This window comes from Megalopta genalis, chromosome 8 (genome assembly GCF_051020955.1).
Source record: "Megalopta genalis isolate 19385.01 chromosome 8, iyMegGena1_principal, whole genome shotgun sequence".
NCBI classification, from domain to species: Eukaryota; Metazoa; Arthropoda; class Insecta; order Hymenoptera; family Halictidae; genus Megalopta; species Megalopta genalis.
Genome location: NC_135020.1, coordinates 13,926,146 through 13,944,913, shown reverse-complemented (window position 1 = coordinate 13,944,913; position 18,768 = coordinate 13,926,146). Strand labels below are relative to the sequence as shown.

General features: G+C 38.7%; 1 protein-coding gene across 1 annotated transcript in view; it reads left to right on the top strand.

Annotated features, from left to right (window-relative positions):
- Positions 1-4,401: 4,401 nt before the first annotated feature.
- Nlg3 (Neuroligin 3) overlaps positions 4,402-18,768 on the top strand; it is a 106,085-nt gene continuing 91,718 nt past the window's right edge. The window contains exon 1 of the mRNA XM_033465325.2: positions 4,402-4,627. Coding sequence (XP_033321216.2) covers positions 4,402-4,627 — 226 coding nt within the window. The remainder of the gene's footprint in view (positions 4,628-18,768) is intronic.

The following is an 18,768-nucleotide window of genomic DNA, read 5'->3' as shown; positions in this document are numbered from 1 at the left end:
ACTTCGATTTCTAAATGTTTTAGGTTTAATTTATTCGCATTTAAGGTCACGCAAAATTCATATTACTATAGATCAATGGATTCGTCTCGATCTTAGCTATCACAATATAATAATAGAAATATGTAATCGCATTAAAAAGAACACCGATGACCTTGAAATATCGAAAAATATGACCTTCAAGAGAAAACTATTTTCATCGAAATACGTGTCCCTCCGAACCATAAAATTTGTTCGTCTAGCATTTTTGAGTATCGTTAATGATAACGGAGATATTGCTTTAGTTAATCACCGCGTATACGTAGCCACTAATTGAAACATTTTTCATAACAAAATAATTTCTTCTTCATCGGTCATTTAATCACAGTCGTTGTTTCACTTTGATCTATTATCTATTACAAATATTCTTTTTACTCAAATCCATCTAAATATCATGGTATTATATATTATATAATATACAACTGTAATTCTTTTTACTCAAATCCATCTAAATATCACGGTATTATATATTATATAATTCTAGTAATTTAGATATACTTAATTTATATATTAATTTAATTTAGAATTTATTTATAATATTAATTTTATGATTAATTTATATTTAATGTATATGTTATAAATTACTAGATCTATTTTGGTTTTAGTTGGCCTAGTTAACATATAGCAATGACCAAAAAGATATCACATTTAAACAAACTCTAATGACCTCAAAATTTCGAGGAAAATTATTCTCAGAAAATTGTTTGCCGAACGTTATAAGTTTTCCCCCCTCGAACCAAATATTTTCACTATTTGGCATTTCTCCAACAATAAAAACTAAGCGAGATATTCAAAATGCCCCAATGCATAATGTGCGCGTCATAAAAGTTTGAAGATCGGAGCCCTCTATATCGGGGTTATATGCTTCCATCGAAGAAATAAATTCACTAGAGGCGAATAAAACAGCGATATTTGCCATTCCCTGCGAGGAAGCCCTCATTAGAAGGATCGGTCACAATTCAAAGGCGTCTCGATCTAGAAGACCCGCCCGTAAGCCCCCTTAATGACCAATCACGGTAATGGCGCATAAGGAGACACTCCGGCGGCAGAGAGATAAAAGTTAAAAAGGCTTATAACCACTGTCACAATGCCGCCTCTCCGCTTTCAGCGGTCGACAGAACCGTGAAAAATAAATCGACGTTCAAGGGTCGATAAATCGACACTCGCCGGATCAAAGGGTTGAATGGGCTCGCGGGCAAGAAAAGCCTGTCCAACGGTAAAATAATTCTCTTCGGGCTGGACGTCCGAGTCGAAATTCACATTGAAACGCGTGGAAATTTTAACGCTGGCTTATCGCGCCATTGCGCGATTGCAAAAAATGATCGAAGCGTTGAAATTAAATTTGATCGAGACGATCGATCCGCCGACAGCCGTAAGATAACATTCGTTTAGTTTCCGTTGTTATCACAGTTGTTATTTCGGTACAATGTACAGGAACACGATTCCGCGATTATGCAAATCCGTGACGTGCTCGCGGAAGGAATTGTTCGTTTGTGAAACCGGGAACGTCGCGACTTCCGTTTGCTTTTCCGAAACGTCTGTATTTTCACTTTCTTGCGTTTGGCTAAGAGATTTTTACTTTCGTAAAACACGGTCCAGCGTTATATTGAAGTTTTCGTTTCAGTCTCGGGCTTCTTTTTTAGTTGGAGGATCTGCAAACAGCCCCAATTGCTCGGCGAAATTTATCTTTCCCGTATGCTTTTTAGGAGAACATTTTCTGCTTCGATGCTTTTATCTGCGCATACCCTCCTCTGAATTCATTTGCTCGATTGCAGATACCATTCTCGTACACTTCATCAAGTTTTGTCGCAGGGGTTACTGCGACGGTTTATATAAAATAATCCGAGAGAGTTTTTTTGGTTTTTATATAACGAGAACTTTAATATAACTTGTAACAAAAAGGCGATGGGGGGTACAGTGTGTAAAAGGTAAAGGTAAACGAGTGACGGATGAGACAGAAATATGAACACGTTGAGAGTCGGAGGAAAACTTGCTAACTGACGTCTCCCGGTCGAGAGGTCCTCGTATTTATTGGGGAGAGCGTATTGAAATTGGTAAGGGAAAGTCCTTGGGAAGGGCGAAGGCCTTTCCCGAAGATTTTCCGACCGGGGTGATCCGGGACCTATGGTCCGAAGCTGTGTCCCAAAGAGAAAACGCATAAGATTTGGAATATTTTCTAATACTCAAAAGTGTGTGTTTCACGCATACGTTATATTTCTGTTGAAATAATTATTGCATATGTTTCAAAATTCTACCTTTAAATTACAAGTTCCGATTTGTAAACAACGACCGCAAAAACCTTGCGATTGTGGCGGACCATAGGTCCTCGTATTTATTGGGGAGAACGTATTGAAATTGGTAAGGGAAAGTCCTTGGGAAGGGCGAAGGCCTTTCCCGAAGATTTTCCGACCGGGGTGATCCGGGACCTATGGTCCGAAGCTGTGTCCCAACGTTTTTATTGTTGTTTAAAAAGGCATCTGTACACCCCGCTTTTGGAGGACGTGTCTTTTTATGTCTGGTCCGCCACAAAGTTCTTCTTTCGGAAGTTCTCTGGCAACACTTTCCCTCTGCTATCTGCCGAATCTTAATTACACTTAAACTTTGAATTGACTCCGGTCATACGTTGCGCGATAAACATCTAAAATGTTCACAGGGTTATTTCTTTGATAGATAACGAGGGAATCAATTGTTCGCGATTACTTGATCGGAGATTACAGACATTCGCGTCCCTGCATCGTACATTACTTGTTATCCTCTATTAAATTAAAATAGTTGGTGATAATTCAAAAGTTTTTCTTTTATCGAGATAGCTTTTACGACTTGGCGAGCTTGAAACAAAGAAAATTAACGAATCAGATAACTTGGATCTTGATAGACGTACTCGGTGCATGTCTTGTTATCATGCGAACGAGTAAAAAACACCATTTTTGGTGTCACTTAATTAAAAAGGTTTGAATCATTTTCGCTGATAATAATTTTAATTATTTTTATTCAAACGCTTTTGTTGCTAACACTGTAACTTCGAAGAAAACTGTTGTCGTTGCTTAAAAAAAATTAGTATACGTAACTCCGATTATTATTTAATAAACGTATAAAATTTGGAATTATAACATTCCAATTATTTATCCGCGGCTCGTTAACGCGACGCTCCTGTTAAAAAACAAATAAGGATCAGTCCAAATTGAGTGTGAGTTTTTTAATTGTAGTCCACTGCGGATAAAAGGTTACTCGTCACTGCTCAACCCCGTTCTTCTAAAAAAAATTTACTTTATGAAAATATACCCCTTTCATTAAACTCGGAGAATGCTTTAACCCTTTGCCATATTTTGACGAGTCTGACACGTGATGGAGATTTCTAGTAATAACCTGTTAAAATATGAATATTATTCCGTTCTCTTCAGTCCGTAGAAAATTCTGATTTCTCGTCATCAGTCTATACATATTTAAGTAAATGTAGTAACACGATAAACATAAATTATCTTTGTTTTTCTTTGAAATTATTTCGGCGATTTTTAGGAAATTATTTCGGCCAAAATATTTAAATTATCTTTTTTCTTCTTAGAAATTCTGATTTCTCGTCATCAATCTATACACATTTAAGCAAATGTAGTAACATGATAACCATAAATTATCTGTTTTCTTCTTTGAAATTATTTCGGCGATTTTTAGGAAATTATTTCGGCCAAAATATATAAATTATCTTTTCTCTTCTTAGAAATTATTGCACTCGAAAGACATTCAATCATCGTAATATGAAGAAAATGGTACGGCACGAGGTTAATACCATCTAAAATTAAAAAGTCTTCGTCTCATTGTGACTTCGATGTTGCAAATATAACATGATGCAAGCGTTTCCGTCACGAAAATTCGAAGCATATTTCCGAGCACGAGTCGCCGATCGCGGACGCGCGATTTCAAATATCCGCATCGAGCGTCGGAGGATCCGTTCCAAGTACATACCATTTAAAGAAACAAGGAGGACATTTTGGAATTAGAAATAGCATAGCTCGACAAAGAGAAATCAGTCTAACGAAACTTTCAAGCGGCGCGGCGTTCGAAGCGAAAATGCCATTATTACTTCGCCAGCCCGAAACTATGTTTCTCATTACCCCTCGCGGCGAAACTGTTGAGAAACACAGCATGCCACAAAGGCGTCGCGAACGAGGGATAGGTGAAGGTAGGGTGGGAGAGCCGAAAGCACGGTTTAGAGCAGGACTTCCCGATAATTTGTTACCCAAATAGAGCAACTATTTCGTTCGTGCACACGGAAGGCATCCCCGCGAGGCCTCGAAGTCCGCATGATAATCCTTTACGGCGCTGTCAAAACTTTATAGGGCGTCGCTTTTGAAAAATGGCTCTTTAAGGATGCGCGACGGGAACTATCAAGTGCCAGCGGTACCGATCAATCACCAGATAATTTTATTGATTACAGCCGGCGCGAGGGACGGCGGCGGAAGAAGATACCCGGTGATCGTGTTCGTGCACGGGGAGAGCTACGAATGGAGCAGCGGCAACCCCTACGACGGCAGCGTGTTGGCGAGCTACGGGGGTGTCGTCGTCGTCACCATTAATTACAGACTCGGCATTTTGGGTGAGTAATTTCGCGTTTCGGCCGGCTTTCGATTGGTCAAACCGTACACCGTTCGGAATCGCGCGCTCGTACCATCTATAATTTACAATCTTCTCTCCGTACGTTGATTGTCATCTTTTGAACCTGTTATAATACGTTAACGAAACTGAATCTGGTAAATCAGAATTCATCTCATTCAGAAGTCTGTATAATGTATATGTATATAAAATATATATATATATACTATTATATATATATATATACTATTATATATATATATAATAGTACATATATATTATATATATTATATATATTATTATATTATTATTATATATATATATATATATATATATATATATATATATATATATATATAATAATATAATAATAATATAATAATATATATAATATATATGTACTATTATATATATATAATAGTACAATGTATCCTATATATCATATAAATATTTAATGGTTATTATTATTTCATATACGTATGTAATAGTATACAGGTATTGAATATGTAATATAATACCATATGAATATTGAATAGTTATTGTTATTACATATATATATGTAATATAGAGTAAAAAAAAATTACCTAGCTTTATTTTAAAATTTACATATATATATATATATATATATATATAGTAATTTTTTTTATTCTATATTTATTCTATATTAATATTATTATTTTTATTGTATATAGAATAAATATAGAATAAAAAAAATTACTTAGCTTCATTTAAAAATATAATGATATATATATTATTACATCTGTATGTAATAAAAATAACCATTCAATATTTATATGGTATATAGGATACATTGTACTATTATTATATATATCATTATATTTTTAAATGGAGCTAGGTAATTTTAACATCATAGTGTTATCGGCGACGTCGGGACGAATTCGACGATTAGCTACATGACGACATTTTTTATGACATTGAAGGAAAAATTTCCATGAATCGATTGCCATAATATTTGGTTTTATATAAATTTTTCTGTTGCTTTATGTATTAAGGTCTGAAATATTGTATAAATGAGCATCTGTAATTTTTACGTTGATTTGTTCGTATCTACATGCGTGGCCTTGGTGTTATTTATCGCCGAATTATTTCAAATATTGTGGCAATCGATTCTCGACAATCTCCTCTTCGATATCACCTGAAGATCTTCAATTAGCAGGTCGTTGAATTCGTCTCAATGTCACCTATAATACTACGAAGTTAAAATTGTCTGGTTATATTCAAAAATATAACGATGACCTTGTTTCTTTATCGAAAATCAATTTGTTCTTTAATCTAAACAATTGAAATTCCTTGTCGGTTAAATACTGATTAACTTTGATAGGAAACATTTTCTTGTCAGACCATCGAGAAGGACTGAAAAATCGTGGGGACTAATTTCTGTAATTGTTTGCGGTAATGTCTCCCTAATTGACGCTCTGATTGTCCACAAAAATGGACAATTTGGGAAGAGGAGCCTTGCGACTCGTTTTTATAGTTACCGATTTTCAACAATTATAAAAACGAGCCGCAAGGCTCGTATAATCATATCTCCTCTTCCCAAATTGTCCATTTTTATGGACAATCAGAGCGTCAATTAGGAAGACATCACTGTATCTATACATTTCTACCAGAATATATTTGATACCTGTTTCACGGCCAACGAAAAATTCTGAAGCATTCTCTCAATCGAAAATCAAATGCTACTTAAGAATAGATACGCGATACGATTGTCAAAACTGTGGCCCCGGAGAGCAGGCTCGAAGCACCGGCTTTAAGGAAATTGTTATTTCACCTAGCTAATTTAGTTAAACGAGATCACGGAAAGAGATCCCCGCCTCGCTAGGAAGGAGATAATCAATGGGTTACCGTCCGCCGGCTTACATATCAGCGAGTTCCATCAGGACTCAATCAAGAAATTCCTCGGCCGACGATGAACAGCGGCAATTACCCCCACAAAGAAGGGAGGAAAACCGTCTCTGATTACGACCCCCGTCGAAGAAAATCTGGTTTCCACCCTACCCCACGGGCAACAGACAATATCCTGGGAAAAGGGATCTTAATTTCGATCCCTTGACACGAACGCGCGGGCGCGAGAGTTGAACTTCGTCGCCCAGTTTCTGGAAATTCGGCTCACCCAGCCGGGAACGAGACACAGAAGCTGATCGTTAGCGCTTCGAACGGTGCCTTAATTACGTGCGTAGAGAATTTGATGTCGGGTCGGGTGCGAAGGCAGCTCTACAACAACCCCTTCCACCGACGAGGCGAGCGTAGTCATTAGCATGGCGACTGCGTGTATCCCTACCGAGCCAGGTGAAACTATGCAGTTGCCCGTTTCGCGTTAGTTCGCTTTCATCGCGATAAAGAATAACATCCGAGCCGTTGGACCACCGCCAGCGGAATTATTCGTTTAACCAAGTGTTTCCCGCCAGAGCCGCACGGAGACCAAACCGCTTCGGGCGTTCAACTTTAATGTGATTTCTATGAATCGGCTCGAGGATGAAGCCACGGTTCCGCAACGACTCTCTGAAAGGAAATATTGGATTTTCCTGTGTACTTGTTACCAGAGTTCGAAAAGTCTTTGATCGCTATCGTCGGGAACAACGAGCGCAATTATGCCACTGGAAAATCCGTAGCTCTTACGCGAGGAAAAATAATGACTCGTTTCATAATTTATTTTATTTATTCTTATTATATTATATGATATATATTGTGAAAATATTAAATTTATATATTATAATATAATTATATAAATATAATAAAAATAAATAAAATAAGTTATGAACATATACGTAAATAATATAAAATATATTTAGGATAATTGAAACAATTAAATGTATCAAACAATTACGTTGTTTCTAAACAACGTAATTCTTAATATATACATATATATTTTTATATTATTATTACTATTTATATTATAATATTATATATATTATAACATATATAATAATATATAATATTATTTATATTATATTTATATTATAATATATAATATAATAAATTGTAAATAAATATATATTTATTTATAATTTATATATTTATAATGTATACATATATTTATATATTTATTTATAATTTATTATACTTATTAATGTATTTTATACGGAGCAAAAATACTTGTCTCGTAAAGAAATCGTAGAAGGGTGTGCAAATAATTCAAAATATATTATAGTCATCGTTAACAAATATTTTTATTACAAAATTACAGTTGAGCTGTACAAAAAAGTTACATCATAGTTACACACTCGAGTAAGGTATTTAAATATCTCATCCGGTTGTAACAGTTTTTTCGAACTGTCTTTTTCACGTGATAATCTGTTTTCTTATTTGACTTTAATTTTAATAGTCGCGTGGAACTCATGCTGTTAGAACTTCTGAATGCACTTCGACGTTAGTTGCAACGAGAGAAAAGCAAAGTATACACTCTCAGTGGTAACTGTGTAATAATTTGCAAAAATCAACGTTTCAGAACAAAATAATACAGACTCGAAATATTGTATTTGCACGCTATAAAGAAAATATTTTCTACGTCGTCGTAACCGGAAAAGATTCTAAGTGGCTACCTTTAGGTTAGCCACCCCGCATATTATACCGTACACAATGAAGGTTCCAACTTGAAAAGATTTAAATAGAGGTGGACAGAAAAGAAAGTCAATTGTTTCCGCTGGCACTTGTAAGAAAGAAAAGAGTACAGCAGAGCATAAAGAAATCCAAAGGAAAAAAAATAGAACACAAGGGCATGTGATCCGAACATGAAAGGAAAACGTGGAAACAACGGGAGCAAGACCAGAAATGAAGAATGTCACGATGAAGAAGATAAGAAGTATTATTGCCGTGTATGCTTCGATTCTCTCTCATACGGTTCCAGCTAGCCAAATGAAAAATGGGTGCAGAGCATGAACTGTAATAATTGGGTACATGGAGAATGCACGAAACAACATGAGTTATACGTTTGTTAGAATTGTGAAATCGAATAGCCTCAAAGCAGATAAAAATAGTGTAACATTTTACAGAATTTTATTTATATATCCTCTTCTTTTATTTTTGTGCCTCTCTTTATTTACTGACACATTTTACTTTTACATATATTTTGTTAGAAAAATATTGCGTTACTATCTCCATGCGGTATAACAACTCTCAATTTTGTTGTTAATTACTTGGATATTAATTGTTATAAAGCGTCGTCTGACTTAATAACGTCAAATATCCATTTAATGTTCTAGTATGAAAGCTTGTACAGGGTGTCCCATAACTATGCTAAGGCCCGGAAATAGGCGATACCTGAGATGATTTGAAGTAACTTTTTCCTTAGCGAAAACGCAGTCCGCAGCTTTGTTTACGAGTTATTGACGAAAAACGCTGACCAATGAGAGGCGAGCTCGACTGGCACTAGGCGGCCGAGTCAATCTGCGGAACTGGACTTCGACCGCTCGTTGGCTCGGCAGCCGCGCAACAATTGAGCTCGCCTCTCATTGGTCGCTGTTTTTCGTTAATAACTCGTAGACGAAACCGCGAATCTCATTTTTGCTAAGGAAAAAGTTACTTCAAATTACCTCAGGAATCACCTGAAAAACATCTTTCCGGGTGTTAACATAATTATGGAATACCCTGTATACCTAATCGTAGTTCGATGACAAATCGCTACATCTTACCTCAGTGTTCCCTAACTGTTGTGACGAAAAAGAATAGCTGTCCGACGTAAGGGACTAATAGTTCTCTTATGGGGGGAAAGAATAATTTTCTCGCGAAGAAGAGGAATAGTCTGCTCGCAGAGAAAACGAATAGCGCTCTCATGAAGAGAATGGGTAGCTCTCTCACGAAGGGAAAGAATAACTTTCTCGTGGAGGAAGAATGTAGCTCTTTCTTGGAGAACAATAATAACTGTCTCGCGTAAGAGACCAGGGTTTGCTTTTTGGAGAAAGACACCTGAAACAGGTTCACGTCACAATTCTGAGGTAATAAAAAGTTTGGCGGACAGATATTATCGCTACGAGCCTGTTATCACGTGCCCTCTTCCGAAAAACGAGCCATGGTCCTCCATTAAAGACAATTGTTACCGGACTGCGGGTCTTTATGTAATTTAAAAATTGTCTGCTTCAATTGTAAGAAACAGATTAATACTTGAAACATAATAACGCAGAGAATGATACGTTGATATTCTTAAAATCAATTAATCTTTTCCCAGGTTGGAATTTGACTTACTATTAGGTTGGTGAGTATGAAATGTCGGATTTTTAAGTGGATATATAAAACTGCATATCTTTTTTCAAAAGCTGTTTATTTGATCAAAATATGCTCCATTTGCTTCGGTACACTTTTTCGAACGAGATTTCAATGCATAGATGCCTGTCTTAAAGAAATTCTGATCTTTAGAATCGATAAACTCTGATATGGAATTTTTCAGGCTGTCTTCATTTTCATATCGTTTAGCCCGTAAAAACTGTTCTAAATGTTAAAAAATAAATGAAAGTCGGTTGGCGAAAGATCCGGCGAATAAGCTGAGTGCTGCGAAATTTCATATTTTAATTCATTTAACTTCGCAATTGTTTTGTACGACGTATAATTTTCAATTTTTCATGCATTTCATCGATGTACCGGTAGTACTTCTCGACTGTAATTGTCTCCCCAGTTCAAAGGAACGAGTAGTGAATTATTCCGGTCACATACGTTTCCACCAATGCTTTCGGAGCATCATTTTTCACAGACGTTTCAGGTCTTCCACGCGGTTCATTTTCTAGGGAAAAATCAGCAGACCGAAAATTTTCAAACCAACGCTGCACTTTTCGATCGTTAACAGTATTCTCCCCAAACGCCTGGTTTACATTGCGTGCAGCTTTTGCAGCATTATTACGAAGTTTATACTCGTATAAAAAAATTACACGAATATCGGTTGAATTCGATGTCTTTACAAAATTGAAAGCAAATAACCAAAAGGAACACTTTCGAGAAAATGTTCTTCGTTGAAACGTGACTCTGGCAATGGACGGTACGATTATAAACGAGGTTACGCCAAAAACGAAAGCGTGACGAAAATAGGGAGACAAACGTTGACACGTAGAGAAAATCCGACATTTCATATGCACCAACCTAATAATTTCTGTCATAAATGCATAAAATCCGCAGTCTAGCTGCCACTTCACGCTTGCGACGTGGGTGCAGGGTAGACAGCTATTATCATTCCGTGTGTCTTCTCTCGAAGAACAGACTGATCTCTAATAGCTCTCTCGCGAATAACAAGAATAGCTTTCTCTCTCTCTCTCTCCCTCTCTCTCTGAAATAACTCTCGTGGAAGAGATTAGCAGTCTTCTCACAGTATAGAAGGATAACTTTCCCGCGAAGAAAAGAACAATTAGGTGTAGCTCTCCGGACGGAGATGAGTAGCACTCTCGCGGAGAGGTGCAGTCCGTGTAGCTCTCGCCGCGAATCTCGCGGCATAAAAAGGTCATTGCATTGGCTGGCGCGGACCACGTCGAAGGGATTGAAAGTTTCAACAGGGTTGCCTGGCAACCCGGCCAACCAAATCTAATAGGAAACTCATTACGAGCAGGTCTTCCTGCTTTCGCCAAACTAAATTCTTGACTCTGCCTCCGTTTCCGTGACAGCGGCTGCCACGGTTCTGTCTGCGCTGGCAATATACGCGGCTGGCCCGCCAGCAGCTTCTTCGGGCTATGATATATTCGAGTGACGTCAGCGCGATTCTTCGACGTCTGAGAGCGAGCGAGCGAACGAGCGAGCGCGAGAGAGAGATAGAGAGTAGGGAAAGGATTTGAGAGAGAGAGAGAGAGAGAGAGAGAGAGAGAGAGTGGGGTAAGGGTGAGAGTGAGAGAGAGAGAGAGAGAGAGTAGGGTAAGGGTGAAAGAGAGACAGAGAGAGAGAGAGAGAGAGAGAGAGAGAGAGTAGGGAAAGGGTGAGTGTGTGTGAGAGAGAGAGAGAGTAGGGAAAGGGTGAGTGTGTGAGAGAGAGAGAGAGAGATTGTGAGGTAAGGGTGAGTGTGTGAGAGAGAAAGAGAGAGAGAGAGAGATTGTGAGGTAAGGGTGAGAGTGAGAGAGAATGAGTAGGGGAAGGGTGTGAGAGAGGGAGAGAGAGAGAGTGAGGTAAGGGTGAGAGTGAGAGTGAGAAAGAGAGAGAGAGAGAGAGAGTGAGTGAGTAGGGAAAGGGTGAGAGAGAGGGAGAGGGAGAGGGAGAGAGAGCTGTGAGGTCGCGCTGTCGCCGACGGGACACGTATTTCTGGAAATGAAGCCGACGGTTCGTGCACCGCGCGAAGATTAATCGGGACTTTGCGCGAAGCCAATTGTCGAACGGAGGTTAACGTCTTGTAATCAAGCAGCCTCGTGTTCCGAGAGCTTCGCCGGGAATACGGACTCGGGATGGGGAAACGGGGTGGCGGAATCTGGGGGGGAATCGGACGGATTAGAGAACTGAATTCGAGACATCTTTTCTATTCTTCGATGATTGATGATTCGTCCGCTGTTCTATTATGGGATCAAAGCATACGGACGGTTAAGTTTGATAAATAGACCGTGAATCTTCGTGCCGCGAAATTGTCTGCATTCGTTGCAACAGAGAGAAGCCCGATACGAAATTTTCTCTTTCGTCGATAATTTTAATAACTGAACGTCGATGTATCAATATTCTTAGTTTGATTTATTCTTGTTACTATAGTTTCGATCGTTTCCATTCGTTTCCGTTGGAAATGCGCGAAACCCGCAGTCTGTTGATATAATTTCGGTCGATCTGATTTACGATCATTTTGCACACAGTCTCGGACAAACAACGCGTTGATCAGAGATTTAATTACGAGATGCTTGAGACAGGTTTTACGAATTAGGAAAATATTTGAGGCGCATTTGCAATCTCTCTGATAAGAAAATGATCTAATCCTGCGCGATCGAGTGGAAGAAAATGCTGAACGAACGTAAAATTGGAGGTGAATAAAATATTTGTTACCTCAACGTCCTTGAAATCGTTATCGAAATCCGGAAACGCGTGATCATTCTTCACGAAGCATTAGACATCTAGCAACAAATTTGTATAGTTATTACCAACTTTATTTTTATCAACTTTATTATTATCAACTTTAATTAAATTTATATAGTTATTAACCATCATATATTGCTAATGAATAAGAGGAATTAAATACTTATCTTTAGAAACTCGAAACTTCTCCAAAAAATCCCCGAAATATTGCGAAGTTCACAGGCATAGTTCACACGCATAATTGCATGCTCTATATATATATTTTTTCAACAATGTGTACGGGCCTGTCATACAGTTCTCGTGATTTCACGATTTGCTTCTTAACAATGGAAATTTGTCACGCAAAATTTGAAGAGGATCTGTCCGACTTCAGAAGGAACGAAAATAGATTACAGTCTTACAACACGTTAAATTAGCCAAAATATCAACACATATTCTATATTTAATTTGACGGTATTTTTACTTTGCAAAACGTTATCTCTCGTGTGCTGTTTTTTACACATTTCATTATAAATTTTGTCCGTTTTTATCGTCTCTTTTTATTTGCTGTTTCTTACACATTTCATTATTATTTCGTCTGCTTTCATTGTCTTTCCTTTTATTTGCTGTTTCTTAAACATCTCATTATTCTTTTGTCATAATGACAGCAAACGTAAGAATATCACGCTGTGCGTACCCAGAATAATTTATTTTTGAATACCTCTCCAAACAGGCAACATACACTTACAAAACACGATATTGTTCTCTCGAATTTTTAAGACGCGGCAACGAAACTAAAAGTACAAGAAAGAAGAAGCACGCGTAATCTAATTAAAACATTTCGCTCAAAACGAGTACAAAAACTGAGACCCGTGTTGCAACCGACGGTACAATCTTTGATTTCCTCTGTGTAATAGAATAGGATTAGTCTCCAGACCAGATTCAAATGAAGGCAGGAACGAGAAAAAATGGAGCCGTATATTATTCCAGGGTTTTCCACTGTTTGCGTAGACTCGAAAAGATGGTTTCATCGTGTCCCGGCCGCCGGGACGTGAAATTAAGCGTATTCGGCACTTGGAGGCACCAGATCCACGTACCCGAAACGTAATTTCGAGAGGAAACAGCGCGCCGCGCCGCGCCGCGCCGCGGCCGGCGAATCCGAATTTTTAAGCTTGGCCGCCGTTAATTTTACATGGAAATGAAGCGGAATCCAGTTTCACGATGTCACGAATACGGATTCCCCGCCTTTTTTTCGGCGTCCCGCGTTTTCGTTTCGTCCGCCGTCCGTTTCGGCCTCTGCTGAAGCGACGAGGCCGTGCGCGCGCGCGCGCGTGCCTTGTCGCGGCATCCGGCCGCTGTAATAAGGTTCCGTTTCTTGAATTACATTCCTGGCATTTTGTACAACATCGAGCGCCGCGGCGCGTTCAGAATAATGTCTGTTGCGAAATCTGGATCGCCCGATGGTCAGGACGCATTTCGCCAGAAATTTCAAGCACGAGGCCGCCGAGGCCCGAGGAGTCCCTTGACCCGTTCGCGGCGGTCAAACTCGCTGTGTTGCGTCGAAGCTTTGCCGGCCATTTTCACGGACGATGTACTATTTTAACCCTCCGGCGCACTGCCGGGCTCTGCGGCAGCCACCAAGAAAATTGCTACTCTTTCGCTCGCGTTTACATTTTTTGGAATAGCTCCGGCGGGGGAGAGGGGCTAAGTAAATTCTCCATTTTTAATTGGAATAGTTCTATCCGCGGTCGGACGACGGCAACAATCTTGCTCGTGGAAGCTAGGAACGCTGTGTTCGCGTAATCTCTGCTGTACGCGGACGTAATTTCTGTTTCGAATTTATACTTTAGAGCAATTCACCTAACGAAGTATTTACACGGGGTGTTCACTTGGAAAGAGTTAAGATCTAAATATCTCGGAAACGACACGGTTTTGGGAAAATGTTAAATAGAAAGATACGCCACGCGTATTTACAACAAAATCTCCTACAGGCAACCCGTGCCGCTATAGGAAGCGTGCGCTGTTAATTCATGTCTGTTTCTGTTCCTGCACGAACAATTGGAATCTTTGCCGAGTACCGAATGGTATAACTTAAAATCTCTGCCCTTATTTTTTTCAATAATGAAAAGAGATCGGATTGCCCGGAAGGAGAAGCATAAATAGAATTACATCGTCAGATTCTGATTCGGATACTGATAAATACAATCTTAGTGATAATGAATGTTATGAAGATACTATTGACGAGATTTTACGAGAATTGGTCATGGAAGAAGAAAGAAATGTCGATGATACCGAGGAAGCTACAGTTCAAATAAAAGATACGAAATGGACCGATCAGAGGCACGAGCAAATCTGAAAAAACCAACAACTTTTTGTCCAAGCTGTCCTGATCAACCTCAACTTTGCAGAGAATGTTTTAATGTTATACACTGCGAATCATTTTTTTAATAAACCATTTTTATAAGAATTCAATAGTTTCATTACCTTCTGTAAAATATTTGTCCAAATATTTTCGGAAATCCTTTGTAAGTATAGTCAAATCAGCGTCACCCGAATTACAGGTGACGTGGCCTGATGAGAACTTTTGCTGTCACCCGAATACGGGTGACGCGGCAGTCAAAGTGTTAAGGGGGAAATTCAACTGTTTTATTTATTTATTTTTAGGTGATCGCTTTGTAGGTTATTTGGAGGAAAAATGAGATCTATAACAAATCGCTTATATGCTCGACAGAAAGAGTTGCATAAAAGATTCCAGAATAATAATAATTTCATTCATTTTTGTGGCATACTTTAAATTAAAAAATTACGTTTGATTAATATCGTCACATTTCAAAGAAATGCAGATTACAATATAAAAAAAAAATGGTTGAATTATCACCCTGAGAATTGTATGAGTGTAAAATTGGTTGGACTTGGTTGGATAACTACAGTTGTGAGTACGACAGTCGTGGTCGAAACCGAAGATCTCAAATCGCAGCCATGTGAGCTAATTAGTAAACAATTATGCAATTTATTTGACTGATTTTAAGTCGTACTTGGGAGTAGAACATAGGTGCTGGGAGTATTGTGATGCATCCGAGATATGTACACTAGTATAACTTTGACTTCTATACCGTATGTTTAAATAAATATGCATTGAAGGGAAAAAATCCTTTATGGTATAATAAAGTAGAGTATTTCCAGTATCTCCAGGAAATAAGGGGTTCCCGAAATCATTTCAAGTAACTTTTTCCTCGGCGAAATTGCAATCCGTGGCTTCGTTTACGAGTTATCGGCGAAAAACAGCGACCAATAAGACGCGAGCTCTCCTGGCGCTAGGCGTGCCCGCCTTTCATTGGTCAGCGTTTTTCGTCGATAACTCGTAAACGAAGCCGCGGATTGCATTTTCGCTAAGGAAAAAGTTATTTCAAATCACCTCAGCAACCCCTCATTTGCCGAAAATACCACAATTTTGGGACACCCTGTATAGGTGTCAAAATAGAAAAAACTTTCAATATAGTACAAAACATTGCACGCATAATTAAAAAGTACGAAAAAGACATCGAATTTTTACGTAAGTATTCGACGCCTTATAAAATTGAGTCAACAAGTTGTAATAATAAATCCTTTTTTAAATTTATATTACTAGAGTTTCATACCTCCCCGATATGTCAATAAATCAAAGTTAAACAAAGTTCGAATACCTTCGCGTTAAAGTGTGTATATTAAACGATATTCATAGCCGCAGCGTTCGCTGCGACAACAAATAAGTTAAACCAGACGCCGACGATGCTTCCGAAGGAAAAAGAGATTGAAGCGAAACTTAATCGCGAAACATGGCGAACATTATAGAATGAAGAACGTACTCGGTGATAACAAAAAAAAAGAAAAGAGAAAAAAAAAGAAAAGAGAAAAAAAAAGAAAGGAGCAATCGAGGCACAGAAGCTTTTCATCGGAGCAAAAAATTGGCGGACAGAGGCGTCAAAATGTTACGTTTACCGTGCGGCTGCGGGGGGAAAAGGCAAAACGAACTGGCCCAGAACGGCGGCGGGGGCGAGCAGGGAGTGTGGCGGAAAATATCGAAATTTGATTCCATCGTTACCCCGTTCAAACGGAAGAGGCTCGGTTTCAGGAAGCACGTTCTTCTCCCGGCCGCACAATTTTCGTTTGTCCATTTTTCTCGTTTTTACTTCGGCCTGGCAAAAGTGACGCCGCGCTTTGTGCCTCGGCGAGGAGTTGGGCGGCGAACAGTAGGCGGCGCAGGAGGAGGAGGACGACGGCTAGGGGCGGACCGGGGATAGAGGGGTGTGTGACGGCCGGCGATATCCAGCCACGGCTATGCACGCCCATGTACCGGAAAATTTAAATCAACGAGTAACGTTCAGCAGTTCCATTGTAGCGAGAAGAATAGGAGACACGGAAGCGCTGCACGACAGATACTCCGGAGGTTGAATATCAAATGGGATATGACCGGTGGTGGTTTATTTCTATTCTAGTTTCGCGCGTATCCTCTCCCACCCCCCTCCCACCACACTCTCCGCGAAACTGCGCGCGGTTCGCTATCTGGCTCGTTCATTATTTGTAGCGTCCGCGAAAAGCGAGCACACGATTCTTCCTTCCTCTTTTATTAAAAACCGCGGGAATCGGCCTCGTGATCATTACTTAACGTCCGCGAAGAACACTACTCGATACTCGACCGGTTTACTGTACGTGGTCGCTCGATAATTTGAGTGCAACAACAAGTACAGTACGACTGGCGATTTTTAATTGACTTGGAAATTAATTTTACGATCCGTTTACAGTGGCCCGGAAAAGTGTTCTTTTAGAACGCAATAACATTTTTGAAACTGGACTTAATGACTTCAATTTTTGTTGTTAGATGATAGAGGGATCAGTATACTGGACAATGACTAAAATGTTTTTTTTTTTGGTGAAATTTTGCTATTATTTGTAATGATAAACAATGGACCTTAACGGTGTTGCAATGTACGTGGTACAGCCATTGTGGCAAAAAATCATTCCATTATGTTTGTCATTGTATATTTATTCATGAAATAAATTATTATTATTATAATTATAATAATTATTATATGTATATGTATATTATGAAATAATATTATAATATAATAATATTATTATCTTTATTATTGTATATTTATCCATGAAATAAATTATTATCATTATAATTATAATTATTCTTATATTATTATGAAATAAATTATTATTATTATTATTATTATTATTGTTATTTTGTTGTTATTATTATTATTATATATTATGAGATAAATAATTATCTTTATCATTGTATATTTATCCATGAAATAAATTATTATTATTATAATAATTATTATATATATATTATGAGATAAATAATTATTATCACAATCTTCGGTATACAGGCTCCCCAAATTGTTCATTTTCGTTTACAAGTTTAAGAGAAATTCAGGAGAATTTACTGTATTATGAAAAACAACAATGTTTGTGTCCCATTTTGCACGTGTTTATATTACTCGAAATGCACTATAGAATCTGAATAATATTCTTACGATCGATTATAAATGTGCTTAAGTGCAGCAGGTACGCGGGCAATGCTGCTTTATAGACGATGTAAAAGTAACAAGCTTTCGAAGAAACGCGAATTGGCAGATAAGTGAACGGATTTATTTGCGTGCCCCATTCGGAAGTCACGCGAAACGCAGATAAAACGGCTTTGTACGAATCGTTGGAAACGGATCGTCTTGGTTTCCCCAGCACGTCCCTATCGTCGATGGTTATAGGACCCCGCGGGGCAGTCGATTCCGTCGGGCATAATTTCTAATTAAAAGCGCGCTACATTTGCATGTTTAATCCCCGCCGTGTTCATTTTTTCGAACACTTTTTTTTCGGCCGTTGCGCTCGCGTGACGCGATTGCGTGCACGCCGCATGTTTGGATGCGATCTGTCGGGCACGATAGCGGTCGGGGGGGAAAAAAAATAGCGAACGCGATTTTATCGTTAATGCTTTATGCGTACGCGTGGGTGCCGCGATAGGCGACGCCGGAAGTGTAATTAGGTGTGCCTCTCGGATCGGCTAGCTGAACGCGCCGGGTGTTTCGTGTATCACATGATGCTGAATGGGGGTTAAACCGTGTCTGTCTCTGACCGTGTTCTGTTCTACAGACGAAAAACGGTTTCCAGATGTAAAATGGACGATCTCGTTGCAAGAAATAG